This window comes from Erpetoichthys calabaricus, chromosome 1 (genome assembly GCF_900747795.2).
Source record: "Erpetoichthys calabaricus chromosome 1, fErpCal1.3, whole genome shotgun sequence".
Classification (NCBI taxonomy): domain Eukaryota; kingdom Metazoa; phylum Chordata; class Cladistia; order Polypteriformes; family Polypteridae; genus Erpetoichthys; species Erpetoichthys calabaricus.
This window is the reverse complement of record NC_041394.2, coordinates 299,875,044-299,900,652: the sequence shown is the minus strand read 5'-3', so window position 1 is coordinate 299,900,652 and position 25,609 is coordinate 299,875,044. Positions and strand designations below refer to the sequence as shown.

Below are 25,609 nucleotides of genomic sequence, written 5' to 3'. Positions count from 1 at the left end.
CCAATATGTAATTTTCAGTTATGCACATATACAATATTGTACATATAATATATATTTACATCGTGGAAGTATGTTTGTGTGTTTAATTTTATATATATATATATATATATATATATATATATATATATATATATATATTAATTATGACCGCCATGCAATGTTCTGTTTTTACTTTTTCCATTAAAGGCTTTTTGTGTTGATCAGTGACAAAAAAGCCAAATTAACCAGTATGATTCTGTGTTGTATAATAATAACATGTGAAAACTTCCAAGGAGTGAATACATTTTATAGGCACTGTATATTGCATTCTAAACATGCTGTTGTTGTTTTTTTTTTGGTGCCATACAGTCCAGGTACTGTTCATTCTCAGTTGTACCAGTATATTTAGATGCAGTGTTTTCAGATCGAATGGTTCTAAAAAGTCAGTCATAATAAAGTAGCATAGGAAATATTTTACTTTACCTGCTTCTTCTGTGATCAATACTGAGAGTCATAAGGACCTAATTACAAATATACTGTACATCTGCAAATGTATACTATATATAAAATGCAAGTACTGTACATATTCTGTGGTGTTAGTATCTTACAATATATGTTGCATCCTGGTTTAATTTCCCTATTTTAATGGCTTCTAGCAGCCCATGCACTTGTATTGGAAAAAGTGAGTTTAAAAAATGGATGAATTTGTCTATATATATCATGTTACTTATAAAGGATGATAGTTCCCTCAGCATGTCAGTGGAAATTGCACTATATTAAAACAAAAAGAACACTACTGAATAGTAAAGAATATTTCATCACTTCATTTCACATCAAATACCAAAAACAACAAATATTTGGCTTTTCCAGATATACCAGTTGTTTAAAACATTTAAAAAGGTACAGTGCTTACTTGTTTCAACTCTAAGCATTGGGCTGATGATTTGAGATGCACCTCCTGCATGTGCGACTTTAAGAGCAAATACATATGTGCTGCCAGGTGACAGTCCCAAAATGGTAAAGCGTGTGGAATTAGATGGCAGCTTTCTCATAACTGGTCTATTGCCTACCAGTTCTGCATGATACTGAAGAAAATATTCAGAAAAATGTTCAGCCTTCAGCCATCTTTGCAAGGAAAACCAAGAAAAGGTGACTTCTGATTCTTTTACATCTTCCACATGAAGTTGAAAATCATCAGGCACTGAGGCAACTGAAAAATATGAAAGAGTGCTAAAATTAAAATTTATAGGACTATATATATTTAAATATCCTAATATGTATATTATATATATATATTATATATACAGTATATATGTATAATATATATATATATATATATATATATATATATATATATATATATATATATATATATATATACATACAGTATATATATTTATTGTAAACTTGACTAACTGAATAACTGACTCATACATCAACAAAAACACTATTTCTCATTTAGATAAAAAACTGAAATTTGGCAGGTTGGCACATCTAGGGCTGTAGGTATCTGCTAAGAAAGAACATTTTGATATCAATATCTAGGGGTAAAAATCCCAAAACTGAAAAACAAAATAGATTTTCTCTTCCTGATGAACTTACATTGTATGTAACTGGGTAAGTCTGTAACTTGTTTTAGAAATATGATATACTAGAGGGCTTTGCCCCCTGCTCACTTCGCTCGCTCACCCCCTCCATCCCCAAACCCCCCCACCCCGAGGTGCACTACGCGCCAGCCACTTCGCATCTCTGCTACTCGCATTGTGAAGGGGGGGCTGAATGCACACTAAGGAAATGCAATCGGTTCAGCTGCTAGCTTGCTGCTGCTGCCGAGCTGCTTGTTCTGCTTGTCGCACTGCGCGTCGATCATTTAAAAGCCTGTACAGCAGCTGTCCTTTTGTCTCACTGCCTTGTCTCGCAGGACGTTAAAGTGTCTCTGAGAAAATCACGTATCGTCTCCTTCCAAGATTTTTTTTTATAATACAGAGACAACTTTGGTTTATCAATATCTATTTTTCAGTTATGCACATATACGATGTTGAACATATAATATATATTTACATTGTGCATGTATGTTTATAGCGGCACGGTGGCGCAGTGGGTAGCGCTGCTGCCTCGCAGTTGGGAGACCTGGGGACCCGGGTTCGCTTCCCGGGTCCTCCCTGCGTGGAGTTTGCATGTTCTCCCCGTGTCTGCGTGGGTTTCCTCCGGGCGCTCCGGTTTCCTCCCACAGTCCAAAGACATGCAGGTTAGGTGGATTGGCGATTCTAAATTGGCCCTAGTGTGTGCTTGGTGTGTGGGTGTGTTTGTGTGTGTCCTGCGGTGGGTTGGCACCCTGCCCAGGGTTGGTTCCTGCCTTGTGCCCTGTGTTGGCTGGGATTGGCTCCAGCAGACCCCCGTGACCCTGTAGTTAGGATTCAGCGGGTTGGAAAATGGATGGATGGATGGATGTATGTTTATATGAATAATTTTACATATATATAAATTATGACCACAATGTAATGATCTGTTTTCATTTTTTCCATTAAAGACTTTTGTGTGTTGATCAGTGACAAAAATGCCAAATTTAAACCACTACTGGTACTGTTCATTCTCACCACATTCTCTGTGGTGTTACTGTCTTATAATAAATGTTGCGTCCTGGTTTAATTTCCCTATTTTAATGGTTTCTAGCAGCCCATAAACTTGTAATGGAAAAAGTGAGTTTAGAAAATGGATGGATTTGTCGATAGATAGATAGATAGATAGATAGATAGATAGATAGATAGATAGATAGATAGATAGATAGATAGATAGATAGATAGATAGATAGATAGATAGATAGATAGATAGATACTGCAAAATCTCAAAAACGATTTGACTGATTTAACTGAAACTCAGTGCCACTATAGAAAAAAAAATTAGCTAACCCATTTTTTTTATATTGTTAGTAATAATGTTTTAGCAAGTGGGTATTCTTAGGCACCACTTCTTTTTCCCATATCTGCATCACTGACCAAGTTGAGGTTGTAATCATGCAGAGAAATGGGGCTGCCACTTTACTCAAATGAACACCGCTACCAGAAGCGAAGTGGAAGGAAGAAGGTTCAACTCAAAGAAGACATGCTTAGCAAGTTGCGTCATTGGGTATATGCAGTACTCCCTACTCCATCAGCGTCTTCTTACTCCTCACCATACATTATAAAATACATAAAAATTCGAAGTAGGAGGGACGTCTCCTATGGATTCTTGAGCACACTTATATACATTGAGGCAGGTGGCCGGGTGTGGTCATCAGCCGCCTGCCTATTTAAGGGGCCGCCTCCCTTCAATCAAGGCTGGAGTCGGGTGAGGAGGTGGACGAGGTCAGAGAGGAGGCAGCAAGGAGAGGCCTAGAGTGTGAAAGAAGGAAGAGAAAGAGAAAGAGAGGTGGTTTATTGAAGCCTGGACTTTGGGAGACTGTGGGGGTTTGTGTGTGGCGGTGCACTTATTGACTTGTAAATATAATAGTGTAAATAAACGTGTGGTGATGGCTGGAAATGTGTCTGCCTGTCTGTGTCCAGGCCGTACTATTTCACAGTGGCGTAGTCGACAGGATGCTCCACCTGGGTCAAGGTGGGGACCTGTATTAGGAAAAATGTCTGTGAAAGGCCCGGCACAACAGGTGAGCACACCCACGTGCCGCAGGGGCGGTGTGCACCCAACCCCGCAGGTACAGAGTGTGTCGCGGACCATTAGCGGTCCGCCGTTGGACTATGTGTTACAGGGGCAGCTCAAGGACACGGCGGCAGCAAGAGGAGCTGCCAAGAAGGAAGGGCTGCAGCTACGACAGCCGCAGCAGCCGCGGAGCTGCCCAGAGTCTCGTCTCCATGTGAGGAAGGAGGACAAGATGGCTGCCGACCGGAAGTCCCTCCTTGCGACAGGCACGGGGTTGGATAGCGTGTCCTGTGTGCCCGCCAGCGATTGGATAGAGGCAGGACCAGGGAATGTCCATCCCGTGCCAGCCAGAAACCCGAATGGGCCGGAGGAAAGGGCCCATAGAAAGCAGTCGGCGAGTGGCGCTGCTTGTGAGGTAAGCACACCGGCGACTGACTTTCTCTCCCTGGCAGTGATTCTGCAGCAGTTGGAGAGATACCTTCTGCTTGTCGGATTGCCGTCACCCGAGCGATGTGCCCTCTGGGCGGAGATGCAGGGATCAGAGGGGACGGCTGTCACACCAGAACAAGCGCTGCTGGCGAGAGAGGAACGGCGTGGCGCTGGAACTTCTGACCGGAGGAGCACAGCGGGGACAGTGAGTAGAACCGCCCCCATAAAGCTGTGGACGCCGGTGGGGCAGGGTCTGTCCTTTTCCTATAGGCAGGCTCGAACCATCGCAGCGTCCCAAAGTAAGAGGAGGAGTCGGAGGAAGAAAGCTGACTCCTCCGATATGGGAAGATGTGTTGCTGGGTGCACACGTCCCACGAAGGGCCGCCCTCTGCCGAGGCAGAGGGAAAACCCGCAGGCTGGGAGGCGAAACGTAAGTGTGCTCCAGTTGGCGGTCCTGTGGCGGGGACCACGGAAATCTTGGATCGGGAGGCCGAGAAAGAGAGAATCAGGGTGCTGGTCGGAGCAGAGAGCGTTGGCCCAAGCACAGGGGAAGCACGCAGAGGCGCCACATCAGGGCAATGTCTCCACCCCTTGTTTTTCTTTTTATTATATAGGTCAGGGCCCTGGGCTGGGATACATCGACCTGCCGCCGAGGAAAATCTGTCCTCGCGAAACGGGCCGCTAGCCCCGTGGGGTCTCAGCATGCAGAGGAGTATTGTGGCCGGGTGTGGTCATCAGTCGCCTGCCTATTTAAGGGGCCGCCTCCCTTCAATCAAGGCTGGAGTCGGGTGAGGAGGTGGACGAGGTCAGAGAGGAGGCGGCAAGGAGAGGCCTGGAGTGTGAAAGAAGGAAGAGAAAGAGAAAGAGAGGTGGCTTAGTGAAGCCTGGACTTCGGGAGACTGTGGGGGTTTGTGTGTGGCGGTGCACTTATTGACTTGTAAATATAATAGTGTAAATAAACGTGTGGTGATGGCTGGAAATGTGTCTGCCTGTCTGTGTCTGGGCCGTACTATTTCACAACATATACTTTGAACAGCGGGAGGGGGGATGTCGGGCAATTGGTGGTGAAATAAATGCAATATTGTGGAGAACTAAGGCAACGCCGTGTCGAAAAGTGGGAATCAGGTAAGTGCTGGTACTCTATATGGGCTCACTTCAAACCCTGGGTACAACACAAGCCGGGAGCAACAGTATACCTTGGTAAGTTTAAATAGTTGCACTGGTCACCAACAGAACATGGAGGAGGTGGACATAGTATATAGTTCACCATATTATTTCTTATCATCTGATATTTTCTGTGCAATGCTTAAAATGTTCAATTCATTCCTTTAAGCCACACAAACATGCAGCCTGTAAATGTCAATGTATTATTTAGTAAGTTAAAGTTAGTCATGTTTCAGAGTATACTGCTTTTCATCTAAAACCTACAAAACCTGCAATTGTACAAGATTACAGACCAAAGCGTTACATTCAAATCTGATGAAATTACTCTTTTTAAAGGATGTGCTATAGGGTGAAATTATATTTACACCCAAAATTCCTATTATTCCTACTACCTATTTGTTTAAATTCAAAATAATACAGTTTCCTGTAAATTTGTGTTTTCCAATGACCATCAATAATGCCACAAAAGGTTTACTAATATGTAATTGTATACAGAATATTCCAGAGTAAGGAGCTACAGTGAACAAAGAATATTAGTTCCTGCTAAAACAAAATAACAAATATTGTACACAGAAAAGTGGTCAGTTAGTTAGATAGTACTTCTGATACATCTGATTAACCAACACCACACTAACCAGGGCCCATTCCCTTAGGAAATTTCCTGGGTGAGGACGGGTAACAAAGCTAGTATAGATATAAGGCAATAACAAAATTCTAAATAAAACGCAATAACAAAATTCAAAAATCTGATGTAAATAAATGTATTTAAAATATACATGTTTAAATTTGAACAACGTACAACACTCAAAATACTTCTTTTACTGTCATTCAAATATGTTTGTGCCTATTAAGTTGAAACCTTTCCAGTTTCAATTAAACAGACTTAAAGTGAAGTTTCCTTAGGGGTATTTTTTACTTTTTATTTACTCTTTCAGTCAAAAGACATCCTCTTAGATGGATGGGTCAGTGGTAGCTGCGTGTGAGTATGTGTTTTAGATAACACAACATAAGTATCTCAAACCTGCTTAATCCAGTTCAATGAGATGGGGGTTGGGATTAGGTGGGGTATTGCTCAAAAACAGACTTTATTCTGATCATGTACTGAAAAAAACAGGTTCAGAACATGGGCTGCATCTTAATTAGTACAATTACATTAACATAAGATAAGAAGATAAACCTATGAACCTTTAATTGCTTAAAGAATGATTTGCAATACCAGGCTTGCTGTAATATACAGGTAAGTTATGAATAAACATGAACCCACCTTGACCTCAATTTAGGTTTATGTAGTATCTGCACTGACAAAATATTACAAAAGCATTGTCTGAATAAATTAACTTTTGAAAACATGTTGGCATTAGGTGTGTTGTTTTTGCAGCCTTATATATATTTTTATATTATATCTGAAAAACAAGATACATAAGAATCTGTACATTTTGAAACAGACAATTCAATTTAGGTACCTTGATTATTCAGCTTAAATAAAGAATGTCATGATATGTCAGGCAACCACTTAAAAGCCAAAGCACATTTTTTTAAAAAGGAGACATAACAAATAATTAATGTAAATAGACATATATATTTACATTCATATTCACAAAGGAATGGTAAAGGGATATAACAAAAAAATTCGGTAAAGAAGTAGTTTGGTCCAGTTGCATTCATCTGCATAGCATAGCAGTCTGTCTCATTGCTTGGCAAAGAAGCAGACATCACATTCTTCAGATTATAAATAGTTCCATCTGTCCACTGCAGCACACCTTCCTCCTATAAAAATTAAATCATGCAGTTAAGAAAGATGCAGATTTATTTATGACATGTTATAATCATTGTATAACTGTTCAAAAATCCATTTAAATAATTCTGACTTTTAGAACTTTCTTGTAAATTGTTTAGCTGCCAGTAAACTGAACAGAATACAGTACTTGATTAAACATTTTAACTGTCTCATTACTAATTTCTAAATATCTGAGTGTATGAATATTGTAACTATAGCAACATTATTTACTAGAAAAACAAAGATGGCACTGTAGTACACTGAGTAGTACTAGTATTCTTTACATTTCAATGGCATTCTTCCCCGGAGCAGTTCCTGTCTAGCACCCTGCTGCTACAAGGTACAGGCTCTACCCTGTCATGGCATCATGACCCTTTTAGGAAAAGCAAATTCAGGAAATTATTTCATTACAGCAGTTTTAATTTTATCAGGTTAATACACTGTATATATTCTTTGGGTATACCAGTTTCTTTAAGAAAAAATAATTTTGCTCATTTACTATTTTTGGGAAGGCCCTGCAAAAAGAATTATTTTTACTTTGACATTCTTAATGCTGAGGCTGCAATATTCTTTAGCTTGTCAGTTTTACTTGGTGTATGTTGTGATACTTCATTGATAAATTATTTTCCCATGCTTGCTAACTTCCTACCCTGAAGTTACTGCCTATTAAATTTTGTGAAAATACACAACTAATTAGTATCAATTTGATCTTGTGGTGGGTAACTAAATATTTGGTTTAGTTCTTTATTTTATTTTAGTTTTTGAACTTGAGCTTTGACTTAGTTTTAAATAGTAGGAAAGACTGAAATTCATTTCTAGTAAATTATGATATTTTGCATTACATGCAGTGGTTTCTCTATTTCTATAAACATCAAAGACTGAATTTTGACATCAAATACTTAAGATTCTGTTTTGTCATGTCAAAGCTAAAAAAAAGTGTAAACTAACTTTAAAATATAATTTTACTTTGCTGTCTTAAAATCAATTTTGTATTGTCCACTAACCTAAAAATTAGGTGTTTTTGTTCACATATTTTTTTTGTATCCTTTTAATCTTGAATACAGCATTTAGTACATAACCTGCTAGACTACAACTATAAGCCTGGTTCAGTCTCTGTGACAAATTAACTCTGTGACACAGAACAAATCGCATAACCTTCCAATATAATTATATAAACAATTTTACTGTAGGCGGCACGGTGGCGCAGTGGGTAGCGCTGCTGCCTCGCAGTTGGGAGATCTGGGGACCTGGGTTCGCTTCCCGGGTCCTCCCTGCGTGGAGTTTGCATGTTCTCCCCGTGTCTGAGTGGGTTTCCTCCAGGCACTCCGGTTTCCTCCCACAGTCCAAAGACATGCAGGTTAGGTGGATTGGTGATTCTAAATTGGCCCTAGTGTGTGCTTGGTGTGTGGGTGTGTTTGTGTGTGTCCTGCGGTGGGTTGGCACCCTGCTCAGGATTGGTTCCTGCCTTGTGCCCTGTGTTGGCTGGGATTGGCTCCAGCAGACCCCCGTGACCCTGTGTTCGGATTCAGCGGGTTGGAAAATGGATGGATGGATGGATTTTACTGTACCCTCCTATCATACAATCAGGCAAATTAATCAATGTAAACCTTAAACACAATCGAAGCATGAAGTTAAATAAACCAAGAAGGCATAAAAACAGTAAAGTTTTTCATACAACAGATATATTTCAATTTTACATTTAACACACATTTGGAGGAGGATATTTACATTTCAAGAATGGACTTCTGCTTCATGCGCGACTTGGAGGAGGAGTAATTAATTATTACAAATCAAATATAACTTGGTTGTTACAGGCAACTGGTTTGTCTTTAAATTGGTTGCAACATGCCTTGGAGTTTAACATAAAACCTATCTATTAATCCATCTATTTCCTAAACTATCTTATTCTGTTAAGCAGTTGTGGATAGACAGAGCCTACCTCAGCAGCAAAAACACCAAGTAGGAATCAGCTCAGGATGGTACACCACCACACCACAGGGAAATCCTGAAATACAGTCCTGCTTCAAGCCAAAACTGAGTCACCATTTATCATAATATTGTTGTCTTTGGGATGTAGGAGGAAAAATAGAATAGATATAAAATGCTAATTCCACACAGATAGTGATCTGACTAGAAAATGAACCAGGGTTCTATCAGTAAATTCAATTCATGCAGTTTAATTTATTATTATTAAGTGCATTTCCTTTATGAACCTTACACACTACAATACATAATGCTTACAAAGATTGTTTGAAAAAAGAACTGCAACCCAAACACAAACCATAATGTCAACACTTAAACAGAGAAATAGTATGTGATATGTACAAAATACACATACAGTATATATGAGGTACTAGTTAATAGAACATTATAACATACTAACTAACATAACTGAAATACCCAGCGTTGCCTGTGAGGAAAATAAAGTGTTTGAGAAAAATATAATAAAAAAAAACAACTTTAAAAATAAAAATAAATTAACAAAGAATGAAGACTCACTAATGTGCTTGTGTTGCGGCCTTGTATGTATGTTATCATCCGGCCAACTCTATTTAATTTCAAAAGCAACAGGGGCACAGTGGTGCTCAAACATAAACAATGCTGGCAGTCACCTCCAGTTCGCCCTCTGGTGGTCGTTCTGAGTGTTAACTGGATGATACCATGCATACAAGACAGAAAGATCACCCCCACCCTACCCAGAAGGGGGTGGGTTAGGGCTGAATTCACCCTACAGTATTTTTAGTCGACCAATGAGAAACATGTACCAAGTTTCATGAAAATCGCTCCAGCCATTCGGAAGTGATGCTGGAACATACATACATACACACACACATTGACTTTTATATATATACTGTAGATTGGATATCAAGTAATGTTTCATATGCACATCCTCTCAACCTTTTTAAAACTGGTAAAAAGAAATGTACAGTTGCTGCACACACTGGAATAAAAGAAAAACAATATAAAAATAAAAACCTAATAAAAATAATTCCTTTCAGGTGATAGACAGTGGGGTTCTCATGTTTATGCATTAGGGTCAGAGATGTTTGCTATGGACTGAAGAGGTTAATCATGTTTCTTCACGCAGTGCCGAGACTTTATACATGATGGAAATGTTGTTGTGAGCAAAGGGAAAGATTTAGATCTGGATTTCAGAACGTTTAAATGTGTTTGCCTTTGTAAAGAAATACTTTATTGCCATAACAACATTAGTTTCATATAATTTTGGTGATGGTGGTAAAAAAAATCAATATAAACATGCAAACATAAGAATAATAGTTATCATTCGCCAACAGCCTACAATAGCCCTTGTAATTAATTATAATTAATAGCCCATTCGTTAAATTTTGTTGTTGACAACTCAAGATATTAAGTTCCTGAATCTCACAGTTAGAGGAATCACAGTACATTTATAAAATCTGGTAGACCTGATCTTGCTTAACTTAAGGATTTTACTAGAAATAAGGAAAGTGAAAAGAGAGTGAGAGAGGTGTAACAGGTAAGAAAAAATCTTAATAGCATTATGTTTCCAGACTGCAAAATCTATATATATAATTCACTAAGCCGCCGACAAGTAAGACACCCATGGAAAGCACGCAAGACAGCCACGCCCACCAACTCTAAGACCATTGGATATGACGACAACTCGCAGAGCCACACCCACCAAATCGGACGCGACGCCTCGGAAAACACGCCGTCATTTATGTTCGTCTGTGCTACAGTCCACATGCACCTCTGAGCCACGTTGACTTTTCGGTTACGATGCACAACCGCGTGCACCATCGCAAACTGTTTTACACGCTACATACAGCAATTTGCATCCGTGACAAACATGCGTCTTCTTAGATGGTCCTGCAGGAACACGGAAAACATTTCCCCGCCCACCAACACTCCTTATTCCCCGGCCCGTGTCCACCCTCGCTCTCTAGGCATTCACACTGCCTGCTCATGTGCCCGGACGCAACAACTCACCGACCACCCCGTAAGTCGCTTTCGTCTGTGCTAGAGTCCACATGCACCTCTGAGCCACGTTGACTTTTCATTATTCTTTTCGGTTACGACACCCAACCGCGTCTACCATCGAAAACCATGGGAAAGGAACAACGAAGCCCCGCCCAGAAACTCTATCCCTCCTCCCACATGATAGGGAACGCACCTCAGAGCACTGCCCGCCAACTCGAACAGCTCATCAAACACATACTCAATCACTTTGGTCTGTGCTGCGGTCCAAATCCAGCTGTGAGCCACGTTGACTGTTCATTTGCCCTCCATGGCTACCGCTTCAAATGTATTTCATGGAAATAACACTTCTTTCAATGTTATATAAATTCCTGCATCAGGTAACTGTTTGTTTCTATCAGTCGGGTTTTTCTGGAAAAATGTCATTAACAAAACTGTTGCTCTCAAACTTCGCAACATGGCTGTTGGCTTTGTTTGCCAACATTGGGATAACTTCGGTGACATGGTGTCCATTGTTGTTAGTCACATAGGCATTATTATACAGTCTGCTCAACAATACGCTGACTACATGAATATGTCCGGAGTCTATGGTGGCGAGGCAGAAATTGTGGCAATGTCCCAAATCCTTTCAGCTACTATTACCATTTACTTCCAAGAACGTCCTCATACCTCTCCTCGAGTTTACAATCTGGCCCAAAGTCTCTCCATATCCCTGCTCTTTAGCGGTCCTTTGGATCATGGGCATTACGAAGTTGTCATGCCTCTCAAATACACACATGATAACCTTCTGGTGACATCTTTTGACACTGTCGGTATGTGCACAAAGGGTGCACACCCACTTGCTCGCCACACTAATGTGACGTCACCTGCCCACTCTCCTCTTCCTGAAAAACATTTAAAGACACACTCCCCTGAACACACGCATTCCACACAGGACTCTCAATGCACCTTTTGTTCCAAAAGCTTCAGAGTGCAGAGATATCTGAACGCACATTTAAAAAAACACAACACTAACCGAATGATGCAATGTGAACATTGCCAGCAATGCTTCAAAACAACTCGCGCTCTCAAGAAACACTTACGAACTCATTCCACTCTCACCTTCAATTGCACATTTTGTAACGAGGACTTCACAGGTGAGATGGATCTCCACAACTATATGCAGATCCATTCAACACAAACATTTGTATGCAAAATTTGCGACAAACACTTTCACGCACGCAGATACCTTACTAACCATCTCAAAACACATTCCCTGATGAATTCTTTTCAGTGTCAACACTGCTCCAAAACCTTCACGCACCAGAAATATCTCAAAGCACATTTAAACACACACTCCACTGAACAAACGCATTCCAAACAGATCTTTCAATGCACGATTTGTTCAAAAACGTTCCAAGTGCAGAGATATCTCAATATGCATTTAAAAACACATTCCACTGAACAAATTACGCAATGTGAACATTGCCAGCAATGCTTCGAAACAACTCATTCCAATTCCCTTCAGTGTCAACACAGCACTAAATCGTTCATGCACAAACATCGCATTCAGTTTTCTGCAGCTTTTCAAGGAGATACCACCATTCACGTCCAAGAACATAACATTGGCCTACCTACCGCACTATGTGCTTCTTGCAATGCTCTTCATTGGCCAGCACAGGTCAACAAATCCGGACATTACACTAAGTGTTGTCATGCCGGCAAGGTGTCTTTGCCACCGCTATCCAAACCCCCTCTTTTTTTAGAAGACCTCTTGACTGGCAAGAACCCGCTGTCCCGAAATTACTGTGATCATATCAGGGAATACAACTCTGCTTTAGCTTTCGCGTCAATGGGCGCACACATCGCTCAACCATCTGGACAAGGACCGTATGCTTTCAGAATCCACGGTCAAATTTATCACCAGGTCTCTCCTTTATATACCAATCCTGACACGTCACCACGATACGGTCAGCTATATATCTTCGATTTTGCTGAGGCTACCAGTCAACGTTTGCAAAAGGAATGTAATAGCGCTTGCATTGACATTTTGTTGCTTCAACTAGACAACATGATATGACAGGTTAATCCCTTCGCAAAGTCTTACATGCAAATGCATGACATTATCACTCATGGTAACCCTGTTACTGCTGTACGAATGGTGTTCATGGAAAATCCAAGTCTGGATATGAGAAGGTATAACGCCCCGTGCTGTCAAACTGATGTTGCTGCTATCTTTGTAGGTGAAGACGGGGAACCTCCTGCACAACGCGACATTTGCATATATCCAAGGGGAGATGCTTGCAAGCGTATCTCTGTTCTCAATATGAACTGTGACCCCATGGTTTATCCACTGCTACTCCCTTACGGAGATCCAGGCTGGCACATACAATTGACCCATGTTGAGGAAAAGTGAACCGCGAAAAGAACGCGAGTCACACAGCTCCAATTTTATGCTTTCAGGCTTGCCATGAGATCTTCATTTAGTGTCTTGCATTCCAGTGGCAAACTCTTCCAGCAATACATCGTCGACGCATATGTCAGAACAGAAGGCGCACGTTTACATTACCTTCGGTCACATTAACAAGATTTGCGTGTAGAGCAATACAGGGGACTTATGGATGCTGTCACTCCAAAAGCACATCACCATGACCTCCGCCCTGGACAACTGATCATTCTTCCCTCTACCTTTCAAGGCAGTCCAAGGTACATGAAACAGAATTACCAAGACGCAATGGCAATTGTCCGCAAATGTGGAAAGCCTGACTTATTGTTAAGTAAGTGCGGGTCATACGCTCGCACTGATTACGTCCCTGCCCTTTGTACACATACCCCTTGCTACTACCATGGTCGGGTGACACAAAACACACTGTCAATCCAGCTGTAAGCCGCGTTGACTGTTCATTTGCCCTCCATGGCTACCGCTTCAAATGTATTTCATGGAAACAACACTTCTTTCAATGTTTTACAGATTCCTGCATCAGGTAACTGCACGCACGCTACACTGAATGGATCGACGTGTGTCTACCTGGCGCAGAGAGGCATGGGTAAGCCGTTGAACCCCATTTGTGCTGGAAACCGGGGCTTGCAATTGTTCCCCACAAACGAGGAATTCCCAGCAAGTGCGGGTCATACACTCGCACTGATTACGTCCCTGCCCTTTGTACACCCCCCCACCCCCCCTCGCTACTACCATGGTCAAGTGACTTGGTGGATTATATATAGAAAAGCAGCCAGAACCGCAAAGAACAATGAAAAGTCTATGTGACTCACAGGTGCATGTGGACTGTGCAAAGACGAAAACGACTCAGGTGACGAGTTGGGGGTGGGCACATGAGCAGGCAGTGCATACTGAACGAGAAATCAGCAGACTAGCATGACGGAGGGTGCGGAATGGGCGTCCTTCCCCTCTCTTCCCGTTCCGCCCTCCGTGCCCGAGCGCTGTCCACCCCCGTCCCTCGCTCTGGGAGGAGAAGGCGCGATGGCGGTCCTCCAGTTTTCAGTCACGGATAATTGTATGTTGGTTCATACCGTGCATTGTTACAATGTTACTTTTCTTGGTGGTTTATTAAATTACGGATTTTTCAAATGTTCATTTTTCCCCTGTGCTTAAAAATCATTAAAAAAGCGGCCTGATTATGCGGCATATGGTACGCCGTGGGTTGGCTAGAAAGAATTAATCCAGAGCACGGGAGTGGTGAACAATGATTTTATAAGCAAGCACACTACTTTTGATAGATGTTTCCTATCCTTTTCCCAAACTTTGATAAAGAAGATTAAAACAATTTCAGCAATGAACCTTGGGAAAATGTTAACTGATTCTTAAAACATTCTGAACTTCTTTAACTGCCTCAAAAAGAACAGCTTCAAATGAGATTTCTTTACCATAAGAGATGTGCTGGTCTCGGTCATGTTAGAGTCATGTAAATGTTGGTGCCAAGGAATGTATGCAGTTACACGGACAATGGAGGCAAACTCTCTTGGCCAATAAAAGGATATACATTTAATGATAAGATTTTCATAGATGTCATAGCACAGAGAAACTGGTGTAAATAGTGCTTCCATTGACCTTAGTCAGTCATAAGAAACATTTTACTTCTAAGTATTTAAAACCGTGTTTGTTAAATTGTGGGTGTTTTTGTGATCAGTTGACACGTGTTTGTGTAGTAAAATTAGCTGACTTCATCCAACCCACTATTTAGCATACTTTATTCATATTGTGGCAGTGTGTGAAACAATGCTGTTGATGCATCACACAGAAGTTTAGTTCCTGTGTTATGAGAATATAAAAAGTATTCCTCACCTACCATTGCACATCCTATTAAACAATCAAACTGAGAGGACTAACAGTAAAGAAATAAATAAGAAAAGGAGTGAGAGGAAGAAATGACACCAAAAAGTATGTGAGGTGAAGGGACTGTGGCGCTAGACTCAAACATCAAAATTAAAATAACAGGGTGGAAATATACTGTATAATCCATGACTGTGTTGTATGCTAAATGCAGTTCACGTGCCATGAACAACTGGTCAGTGCTTTATCACATACTCGCCATTACAGCATATATTGAATTTAAATCTGTAAAAGAGACACAAAAAAGATTTTGCATTAAGTTTAAAATGCCCCAGTAATGATCACCTGATACACATACCACAGTATGTACAGTTTAGGTACTGGGTTATTGGCTTCATCATAGTCTTTGTTATTAGTGAAATGTAGGTATTTCATAATGAGTGAAAAATGACACTCACTCAAAATTTTACCAAAAATGGTGTCTGCAACAACCAGTTTCTGGACCAGTACCATCTCTCGACTGGTTTACCCACTTCTTCTTCTTCGTCTTCTTTCTGCTTCTCCTGTTAGGGGTTGCCACAGCGGATCATCTTTATCCACATGCCTTGCAATATCAGGACACCAAAACCATGACTATATCATCTGCAGCAACAAGCAATGACCAAATGCTTTACTGTGACTATCTGATCCATTAGATGGCAGTAGAACACTGTTTCCGACAGTTATTCAGGCTTAACACTGTAAAGGGGATAATTACACATCATCTTGAGTGTGACTCGGGAATAACCACTTCTGCACATTCACGGTTAACACCAAGGAGGTTAATTGGCGCCATAAGTCAAGTGGCTAATTTAAGTGAATTTTCATACTATCTTTTCATAATCCTCACATTCTCATGTCACACTCAAAGAATTTCTTTCTCTCAGCTTTACTAAAACTTACACCAAATATTTCCACATGGCAATACTTCGGGAATCTATTCCCTATTTTAAATGATAATTATTGTTTTGAGTTCAAGCACTATGTGCTCCCTTTGTGTAGTTTGTATGTTCTCCAAATGTGCATGTGGGTTTCTTTTGAGTGCTCTGGTTTCCACTCCAAAGACATGCAGGTTAGGTGAATTAGCATTAGCTAAAGTAGCCAATTTGTTCTGTAATGGACTGGTGCTCAGTACAGGGATTGTTCCTGCCTGGTGTCCACTGCTTGCTGGGATAGGCTCCATCTAAGCCAGTGACCCTGCCTCGAATAACAAGGTTTAGAAAGTGGATGGATGGAATATTGTTTTAACAATACTGTACATTTGTCTCCCACATTTTCCTTTTAGTAATATTCATATGAGAAATATGATTGAAAGGAAACAAAAACCTTTAGTTTTTTTTATTATATGGCTATTGGTATTTGTCTCTTTATTACTACGCTGTTACTATGATCATATTTCTCTTCCTGAGTTCCAGTACTGCACTGATTTTCTAATTTGGGTCCTCAGATTAAAAAGTTTTAGAGCCCCTGATTTAGTATAAATAATCACTTTATCAAGCTAGAGAATGTGTACACAAAGTATATGCACGGCATGATCTCACATGACATAAAAATTAATTCATCACAATATATGACAAAAATGCATGTTTTGTTTCTCTGCATATCTCTCTCTCACTCACAGTATAATTAGGCATTTACAGTTAATCTGAATCCAAATGTCTGGGAGACCCAAATTATATGAAGTAAGGCCATGTACTGTACAAGTGGACAAATTAGACTGTACACAGAAAATGTGTTTTGGCACAGCTGAACCATGAAAAGAGTAAGGGAAAGCAATAATTGTAATTAACGTCCTGCAATATGTGTTTATAAAATCATTGCAATTTTTGAATATGAACTTTTGTAATAGCCTTATTTTATATTTATTTTTGCTTTGCATCAGTCAATAAGATGCTAAATAGCAATGTTTTTAATCTATTTAATACATTTTACTTATATAACCTTTTGTTATTCTTTACCAGTTTTCATTGGACATGTTATTAAATGTTTTCTGCTGGTATCAGTAAAAAATAAATGTGAGTACTTCAAAAATAACAGAACAATATGAAAATGGAGCCAAGTAATGGATAGTTGCAGGTGTATCTAAGAATTATTATTATTATTGTTTTCATTCTGACATCATCCTCAAATAATAAACAACAAGCAATTTTTGTGAGCATGAGGTTTTCACTACAGGGTAAGGAGAATGAGCATGTTCCATCAGCACTGCATAGAAGTTGGACTATCCTAAATAGATACAGGAATATTACACGATAAACTACCTCATTCCTAGCATAACTACTATTTATAGTACATGTTACCCCTGGACATTCTATAGTTTGTTAGACATGCCTATGTTGATGTTTGCATAATTAACAACCACAACCATCCTTTCACATTCCACAAATTGGCTATGCACTCACAAATATTTCACCAAGGGTTTTCTCACATTTAATGTGTTAGTAAAATGTTCCTTGCATTTTGCTGGCCCCAAGTGCAAAATGTTTAAATTTACATACGTTTTATTAATCATCATTGCATGAATGCTGATAAGATGTTCCTTCTTATTTTAGTGTTTAGTAGATACAGAAAGAACACTTTGATTTTAATGGAGTACATAATCTCTCCTTAAACTTGATACATCTTTGAATCTAACTACAGAAGTGCCAATGGATAAAACTTTCAAAGTTTGTCTAGAGCTAAAATACTTTTTGGCTTGACTCCATTGTTTCAAACAGACACTTTATTCTGTAAACCCTGTTTTAACCTTTTTTGTGTTAAGTATCTTTGTTCCCTAACATTTACAAATGTTCCAGGAAAGATTAGAAACAGAACACACCCTTGATACTACTAGCAAAAAGCAGAAGCTGGTCCTGACATTTAAAGGGATATTCCATCTGTCTAAAGCAAGTAAAGGTAGCTAAGCTACAAATTTTTCAGGATTGAAGTAGTTTGCCACTGAAACCTGCTTTCAGTAACAGGATATATGCATACATAGACTGTATCCAGAAATGAAAATTTTTCAACAAAATAATAGTTTTAAACAGCTGCATAAAATTGTTGAAGCACTGAGAGAAACACTGTAAGAAAAACCATGTCACACATTGAAATTTGCACATGGCATAGCTGTGGTAGGACTTGTCACTCATAAAGATGAGTAGGTGCAAAACTAAACCCTTCTCCATTATAGAAGATGTCACTCATCCTGCACATAGTCTTTTTGCCCCCTCCCATCAGGCAGCTTACAGGATAGCACTACCAGGTTGAGAAACAGCTTCTTCTTGGATGCTGTTAGACTAATGAGTACAACATCGCTAAATCTGATTGCACACTGTGTGTGACTTACACTACATTTTGCATTTATAGTTTCAGTAGTCTCATGAACTATGCAATCTGCTGCTATCTTTTTTCTTTTGGCAAATTACAGTGCATGCTCCAGTAATATTTTTTACCTACAGTTATCTTACTCTATTTTATGTATTAATGTTATTTCATTCTATTTTATTGTGTTTATCTGTGATACTTTTATTATGAAGTTTATGGGGTTAAGGGGTTACTTATGAAGTACTTTTTATTATTATGGGGTTTTCATGTGTCTTTCATCTTGGGTTTTATAGAACTTACCAAGTCCGTTACTAGGGTGGTCTACTCTCGCACCTTAAGATTACCAGACATATACAGTTGATACACATAAACATAGGCATTCTGTAGACAAAGTCTCAGGTGAATGTCTAATTATTAGTTACCCTGCAATACTCTACTTAGAACCCCTTCACATTCACACATAGACATCCTTAAAAAGACAATAAAGAATATGTCTCACAATATTCTATAGGAGTCTTTACTTACATAAATATCCTTAATTAGACAATGGAGTCATAATATACAGTATCTCACAATATTCTTTTTTTTTTAAATTTTATTTATTAATTTTATTGTAATCGTTCCATACAAATAGATCAATTTATAAAAAAAAAAAGAATTGAAGACAAATCAAACCCCACCCTTGAGAAGGAGAGCATGGCCAAAGGAGAATTGCTTAGGGCTTTTTAATAGGGCAAAAATAAACAAAAGAAAGGAAAAATATATATAGGTAAATAAAAAAAAATGGAGACGGGAAAGAAATGCGGAAATAATTATTTCTTCTTATTCTAAAATATTATTGATTAGATCCTGCCAGGTTTTGAAAAAAATCTGTACAGATCCTCTAACTGAGAATTTCATTTTTTCCAATTTCAAATAATATAAAACATCGGTTTCCCACTGACTTATTAGAGGAGAGTTAGGATTCTTCCGATTTAACAAAATAAGTCTGCGTGCCAAAAGTGTAGTGAATGCAATCACTGTTTGCTTGTCCTTCTCCACTTCAAGTCCGTCTGGAAGAACACCGAACACAGCTGTTAATGGGTTTGGAGGAATTATGATACCAAGGCTGTCTGAAAGGCACTTAAAAATTTTGGTCCAAAAATGATGTTAATTTGGCACATGCCCAAAACATGTGACCCAGTGAGGCAGGAGCTTGGTTGTAGCATTCGCAGGTTGGATCTTGCCCTGGAAACATTTTGGACAGTTTTAAGCGAGACAGATGAGCTCGATATATAATTTTTAGTTGGATAATTCTATGCTTTCGCATATGGAGCTCGAGTGAATTCTCTGCAATGCTACCTTCCACTCCTTTTCTGATATACTGATTAAGAGATCTTTTTCCCAATGTCTTCGTGGATCTTTGAAAGGAAGGGACTCTAATAAGATTTTATATAATGCAGAAATGGTGTTTAATTCCTCGAAATTGAGCAGTATTTTTTCCAGCATGGTGGAGGGTACGAGATGAGGAAAATCGGGCAGTTTCTGTTTAACAAAGTTTCCAATTTGAAGATAGTGAAAGAAATATGTAGCTGGGAGGTTGAATTTGGAACATAATTGTTCAAAGAATGCAAAGATATTGTCTATGTAAAGATCTCTGAGCAATTTAATCCCAAATCTTTTCCAGGTATTAAAAACTGGATATGTTTGTGAGAGTTGAAAGAGGTGGTTCTCTTGCAGTGGTGCCACAGATAAAAGATTTTCCATCTTAAAATGCTTTCTAAGTTGGTTCCATATTCTGAGTGAGTAAAGCACAATTGGGTTATTAGTATATTTGCAATAACTTACATTTATTGGAGCACAGAGCAGGGAGTATAAAGAAGTACTACAGGATTTTATTTCTATTGCGGGCCAAGCCTGTGTATGTTCATTTTATTGTGTCCAGGTTTTTATAGCTTGTATGTTTGCTGCCCAGTAAAAAAACTGAAAATTAGGTAAAGCCATGCCACCTTCTGCCTGAGGTCTTTGTAGGGTCGCTCTTCAGATACGTGAGTGTTTTGAGATCCAAATAAATGAGGTTATAGTTGAATCTAATTGCTTAAAAAACGATTTATTGATATATATTGGAATGTTTTGAAATAAAAAAAGAAGTTTAGGAAGGATATTTGTCTTAACAACGTTAATTCTTCCGGCTAGAGTGAAATGAAGGGTTGACCATCTATGCAAGTCTTGCTTAATTTTTTCCATACAGACGGCAAAATTTTGTTGATAAAGAGCTTTACAGTATGTTTACTTGTGATATTTACCCCTAGGTATTTAAACTGATCTGCTATGGTAAAAGGTAGGGTGTCCAGTCTAATATTATATGCTTGTGAATTCACTGGAAAGAGTATACTTTTATTCAGATTAATTCTGAGACCAGATATCTTTTGAAATTCTGTGAATGCTGTTAAAACTGCAGGCACAGTGTTTTCTGGGTCTGAAATATATGAAACCATATCATCTGAATATAGAGAAATTTTCTGTTCCAGTCCTTCTCTGGTAATCCCCTTTATCTGATAAGAATTTCGACAGTGAGCCGCCAGTGGTTCAATGGCGATTGCAAACAGCAGTGGTGACAAGGGGCATCCTTGTCTGGTGCCACGTTCTAGCTTGAAGTAGCCTGAACAGATGTTGTTAATACAAACTGAAGCTTCTGGATTGGTATACAGTAGTTTGATCCATGCACAAATATTCAGGCCAAACCCAAATTTCTCCAATGCAGTGAAAAGGTAGTTCCATTCAATCATATCAAATGCTTTTTCTGTGTCTAAAAATAGTAATATCTCTGGGATGTTTGACTTTGCTGGTGAATATATTACACTAGCAAAATACCCACGCTTCACAGCGGAGTAGTAGTGTGTTAAAGAGGTTATGAAAAAGAAAAGGAAACATTTTAAAAATAACGTAACATGATCGTCAATGTAATTGTGTTGTCATTGTTATGAGTGTTGCTGTCATATATATATATATATATATATATATATATATATATATATATATATATATATATATATATATATATATATATATATATATACACACACACAGACACACATAAATATATATATACATATATATGTATATATATGTTTATACATGTTTATATACATATCTACATATACACATATATACATATATATATATATATATATATATATATATATACATATACACATCCACATATATACATATATATATATATACACATATCAACATATATATACACATACATATACACACATACATACACACACACATATACATATATACATATACACATACATACATACACATACATATATATACACACACATACATACATACATACATACATACACATATATATACACATATATATATATATATACATATCTACATATATACTGTATATATATACACATATATATACATATCTACATATATATATATATATATATATATATATATATATATATATATATATTACGATTGTTATAGTTCTCTTTGTATACCACGTTGTCAGTTCAGCACTCCGGTTGTAATATGACCAAGCTGTGCAAGCACACTCTTGAGAATGCAGCATATAGTTGTACAGGAGAAAAGCAATCTTGCCTCAAATCAATGGCAACCTTTTGTAGGTCTATGAACTTAATTTAAACTTTAGGTTTAAACGGTGCTTTGTTTCCGACGTGCTGCGTTCAGTCAGTTCACGTGAGCCGCTCTCTTGTGTGATGTTGCGATGTCCATGGCTTTATTTAATGTTAGCTAAGACCCAGCACTTCAAAGTTTCTTGCTACAGCAATTTTAACTCCGTTACAAAGTGATCCAAATCTCGATACACAACTCCGCCTCCTACGGCCAGCGAGCTGCAGTCCATTACAGTATATGGACAAAAAAGAGGTTCCAGTTATGACCGTTACGCTTTGAATTTCGAAATGAAACCTGCCTAACTTTTGTAAGTAAGCTGTAAGGAATGAGCCTGCCAAATTTCAGCCTTCCACTTACACGGGAAGTTGGAGAATTAGTGATGAGTCAGTCAGTCAGTCAGTCAGTGAGTCAGTGAGGGCTTTGCCTTTTATTAGTATAGACTAGCAAAATACCCGCGCTTCGCAGCGGAGAAGTAGTGTGTTAAAGAGGTTATGTAAACATATATATACATAAACATATATACATATATATACATATCTACATATACACATATATATACAATATACATATATATATATACATATACACATCCACATATATACATATATATATATATATATACACATATCAACATATATATACACATACATATACACACATACATACACACACACATATACATATATACATATACACATACATACATACACATACATATATATACACACACATACATACATACATACATACACATATATATATATATATATATACACACAGACACATATATATACATATATATATTTACATATCTACATATATATACACATATATATATATATATATACATATCTACATATATACTGTATATATATATACACATATATATACATATCTACATATATACAGTCGACCCTTGATATACGACCGGCTTGACATGCGAACAACTTGATTTACGACCAAAATTTTTATTTTGATTTACGACCAACATCTTGCGTTACGACCTGAATGCGGTCACGTGTATCCTTGCGCGATTGTAAACAAACAGAAACATTCCTATTAATGCGGCACTCATTCAATAAAATGTCAGGTTTGTAAACTCTCTTGGGACCTCCCCCAACTAGAAGACATGCCAAAGTCCAAACTCCGTATGGAAGACTGTTTATCTGTTGCTGGGGCAAAAGCCGGCTTAAAGCTGTGCTGAGTCTCTCAGCCAAAGCAAACACAAAAGATATCGATGGGTGATATGCATGTGATATCCCTGCCCGGCAATGGACAAGCAAGCTTCCACAGTCGCGGCAATCGCGCTTCAGGACGCACTTCAGCATGTTGTTCCCATTGAGTGGGGGGGTCTCAGAAGAGTTCAGAAACAGTTCCTTGTATCATCGCAAGGAAATGCTGAGAAAAATTCTCGTCAGAATAACTTGTAGGCAGGAGGAGATTAAAATTAACGCAAAAGAAGCTATTGCAATGATTGCAAATGCCTGAGCGCAAGTTAAAGAAAGCCTTTAAAAAACCTTCAGTTTCATTATCATCCTCCTCCCTTCCTGCAGCCCAAAGATGTCAAATTAAATGGTGAGTACAGTATGAAATTGTTGTTTCTGGTAGGCTAGGCACTTTTTATTACTTTTTGGTTAGTACATTAGAAAAATTATTGGTGTTATGGTAAATTATGCACATTATACAACCCTTTTTTTATTATGAAAAGATTAAGTGTTGCAGTGGGAGGTTCGGAACGCATTATGGGTATTTCCATTATTTCTTATGGGAAAAATAGTCTTGACTTACAACCAACTTGAGTTACAACCAGCCCTCGCGAACGAATTGAGTTCGTAAGTCAAGGGTCCACTGTATATATATATATATATATATATATATATATATATATATATATTACGATTGTTATAGTTCTCTTTGTATACCACGTTGTCAGTTCAGCACTCCGGTTGTAATATGACCAAGCCGTGCAAGCACACTCTTGAGAATGCAGCATATAGTTGTACAGGAGAAAAGCAATCTTGCCTCAAATCAATGGCAACCTTTTGTAGGTCTATGAACTTAATTTAAACTTTAGGTTTAAACGGTGCTTTGTTTCCGACGTGCTGCGTTCAGTCAGTTCACGTGAGCCGCTCTCTTGTGTGATGTTGCGATGTCCATGGCTTTATTTAATGTTAGCTAAGACCCAGCACTTCAAAGTTTCTTGCTACAGCAATTTTAACTCCGTTACAAAGTGATCCAAATCTCGATACACAACTCCGCCTCCCACGGCCAGCGAGCTTCAGTCCATTACAGTATATGGACAAAAAAGAGGTTCCAGTTATGACTGTTACGCTTTGAATTTCGAAATGAAACCTGCCTAACTTTTGTAAGTAAGCTGTAAGGAATGAGCCTGCCAAATTTCAGCCTTCCACTTACACGGGAAGTTGGAGAATTAGTGATGAGTCAGTCAGTCAGTCAGTCAGTGAGGGCTTTGCCTTTTATTAGTATAGACTAGCAAAATACCTGCGCTTCGCAGCGGAGAAGTAGTGTGTTAAAGAGGTTATGTAAACATATATATACATAAACATATATACATATATATACATATCTACATATACACATATCTACATATACACATATATATACAATATACATATATATATATACATATACACATCCACATATATACACATATATATATATATATATATATATATACACATATCAACATATATATACACATATATATACACACATACATACACACACACATACATATATACATATACAGTAATCCCTCCTCCATCGCGGGGGTTGCGTTCCAGAGCCACCCGCGAAATAAGAAAATCCGCGAAGTAGAAACCATATGTTTATATGGTTATTTTTATATTGTCATGCTTGGGTCACAGATTTGCGCAGAAACACAGGAGGTTGTAGAGAGACAGGAATGTTATTCAAACACTGCAAACAAACATTTGTCTCTTTTTCAAAAGTTTAAACTGTGCTCCATGACAAGACAGAGATGACAGTTCCGTCTCACAATTAAAAGAATGCAAACATATCTTCCTCTTCAAAGGAGTGCGCATCAGGAGCAGAGCATGTCACAGAGATAGAGAAAAGCAAACAAATCAATAGGGCTGTTTGGCTTTTAAGTATGCGAAGCACCGCGGCACAAAGCTGTTGAAGGCGGCAGCTCACACCCCCTCCATCAGGAGCAGAGAAAGAGAGAGAGAGAGAGAGACAGAGTTTGTTTTTCAATCAAAAATCAATACGTGCTCTTCGAGCTTTTAAGTATGTGAAGCACCGTGCAGCATGTCGTTTCAGGAAGCAGCTGCACAAAAGATAGCAACGTGAAGATAATCTTTCAGCATTTTTAGACGAGCGTCCGTATCGTCTAGGTGTGCGAACAGCCCCCCTGCTCAATC

General features: G+C 38.6%; 1 protein-coding gene across 1 annotated transcript in view; it reads right to left on the bottom strand.

The window, feature by feature from the left end:
* Nucleotides 1-25,609, bottom strand: part of ptprq (protein tyrosine phosphatase receptor type Q) — a 354,834-nt gene that overhangs the window by 279,725 nt on the left and 49,500 nt on the right. Inside the window, exons 6-7 of the mRNA XM_051930873.1 lie at nt 6,795-6,975; nt 893-1,189 (exon numbers count right to left, since the gene is read on the bottom strand). Of these exons, the coding sequence (XP_051786833.1) occupies nt 893-1,189; nt 6,795-6,975 (478 nt within the window). The remainder of the gene's footprint in view (nt 1-892; nt 1,190-6,794; nt 6,976-25,609) is intronic.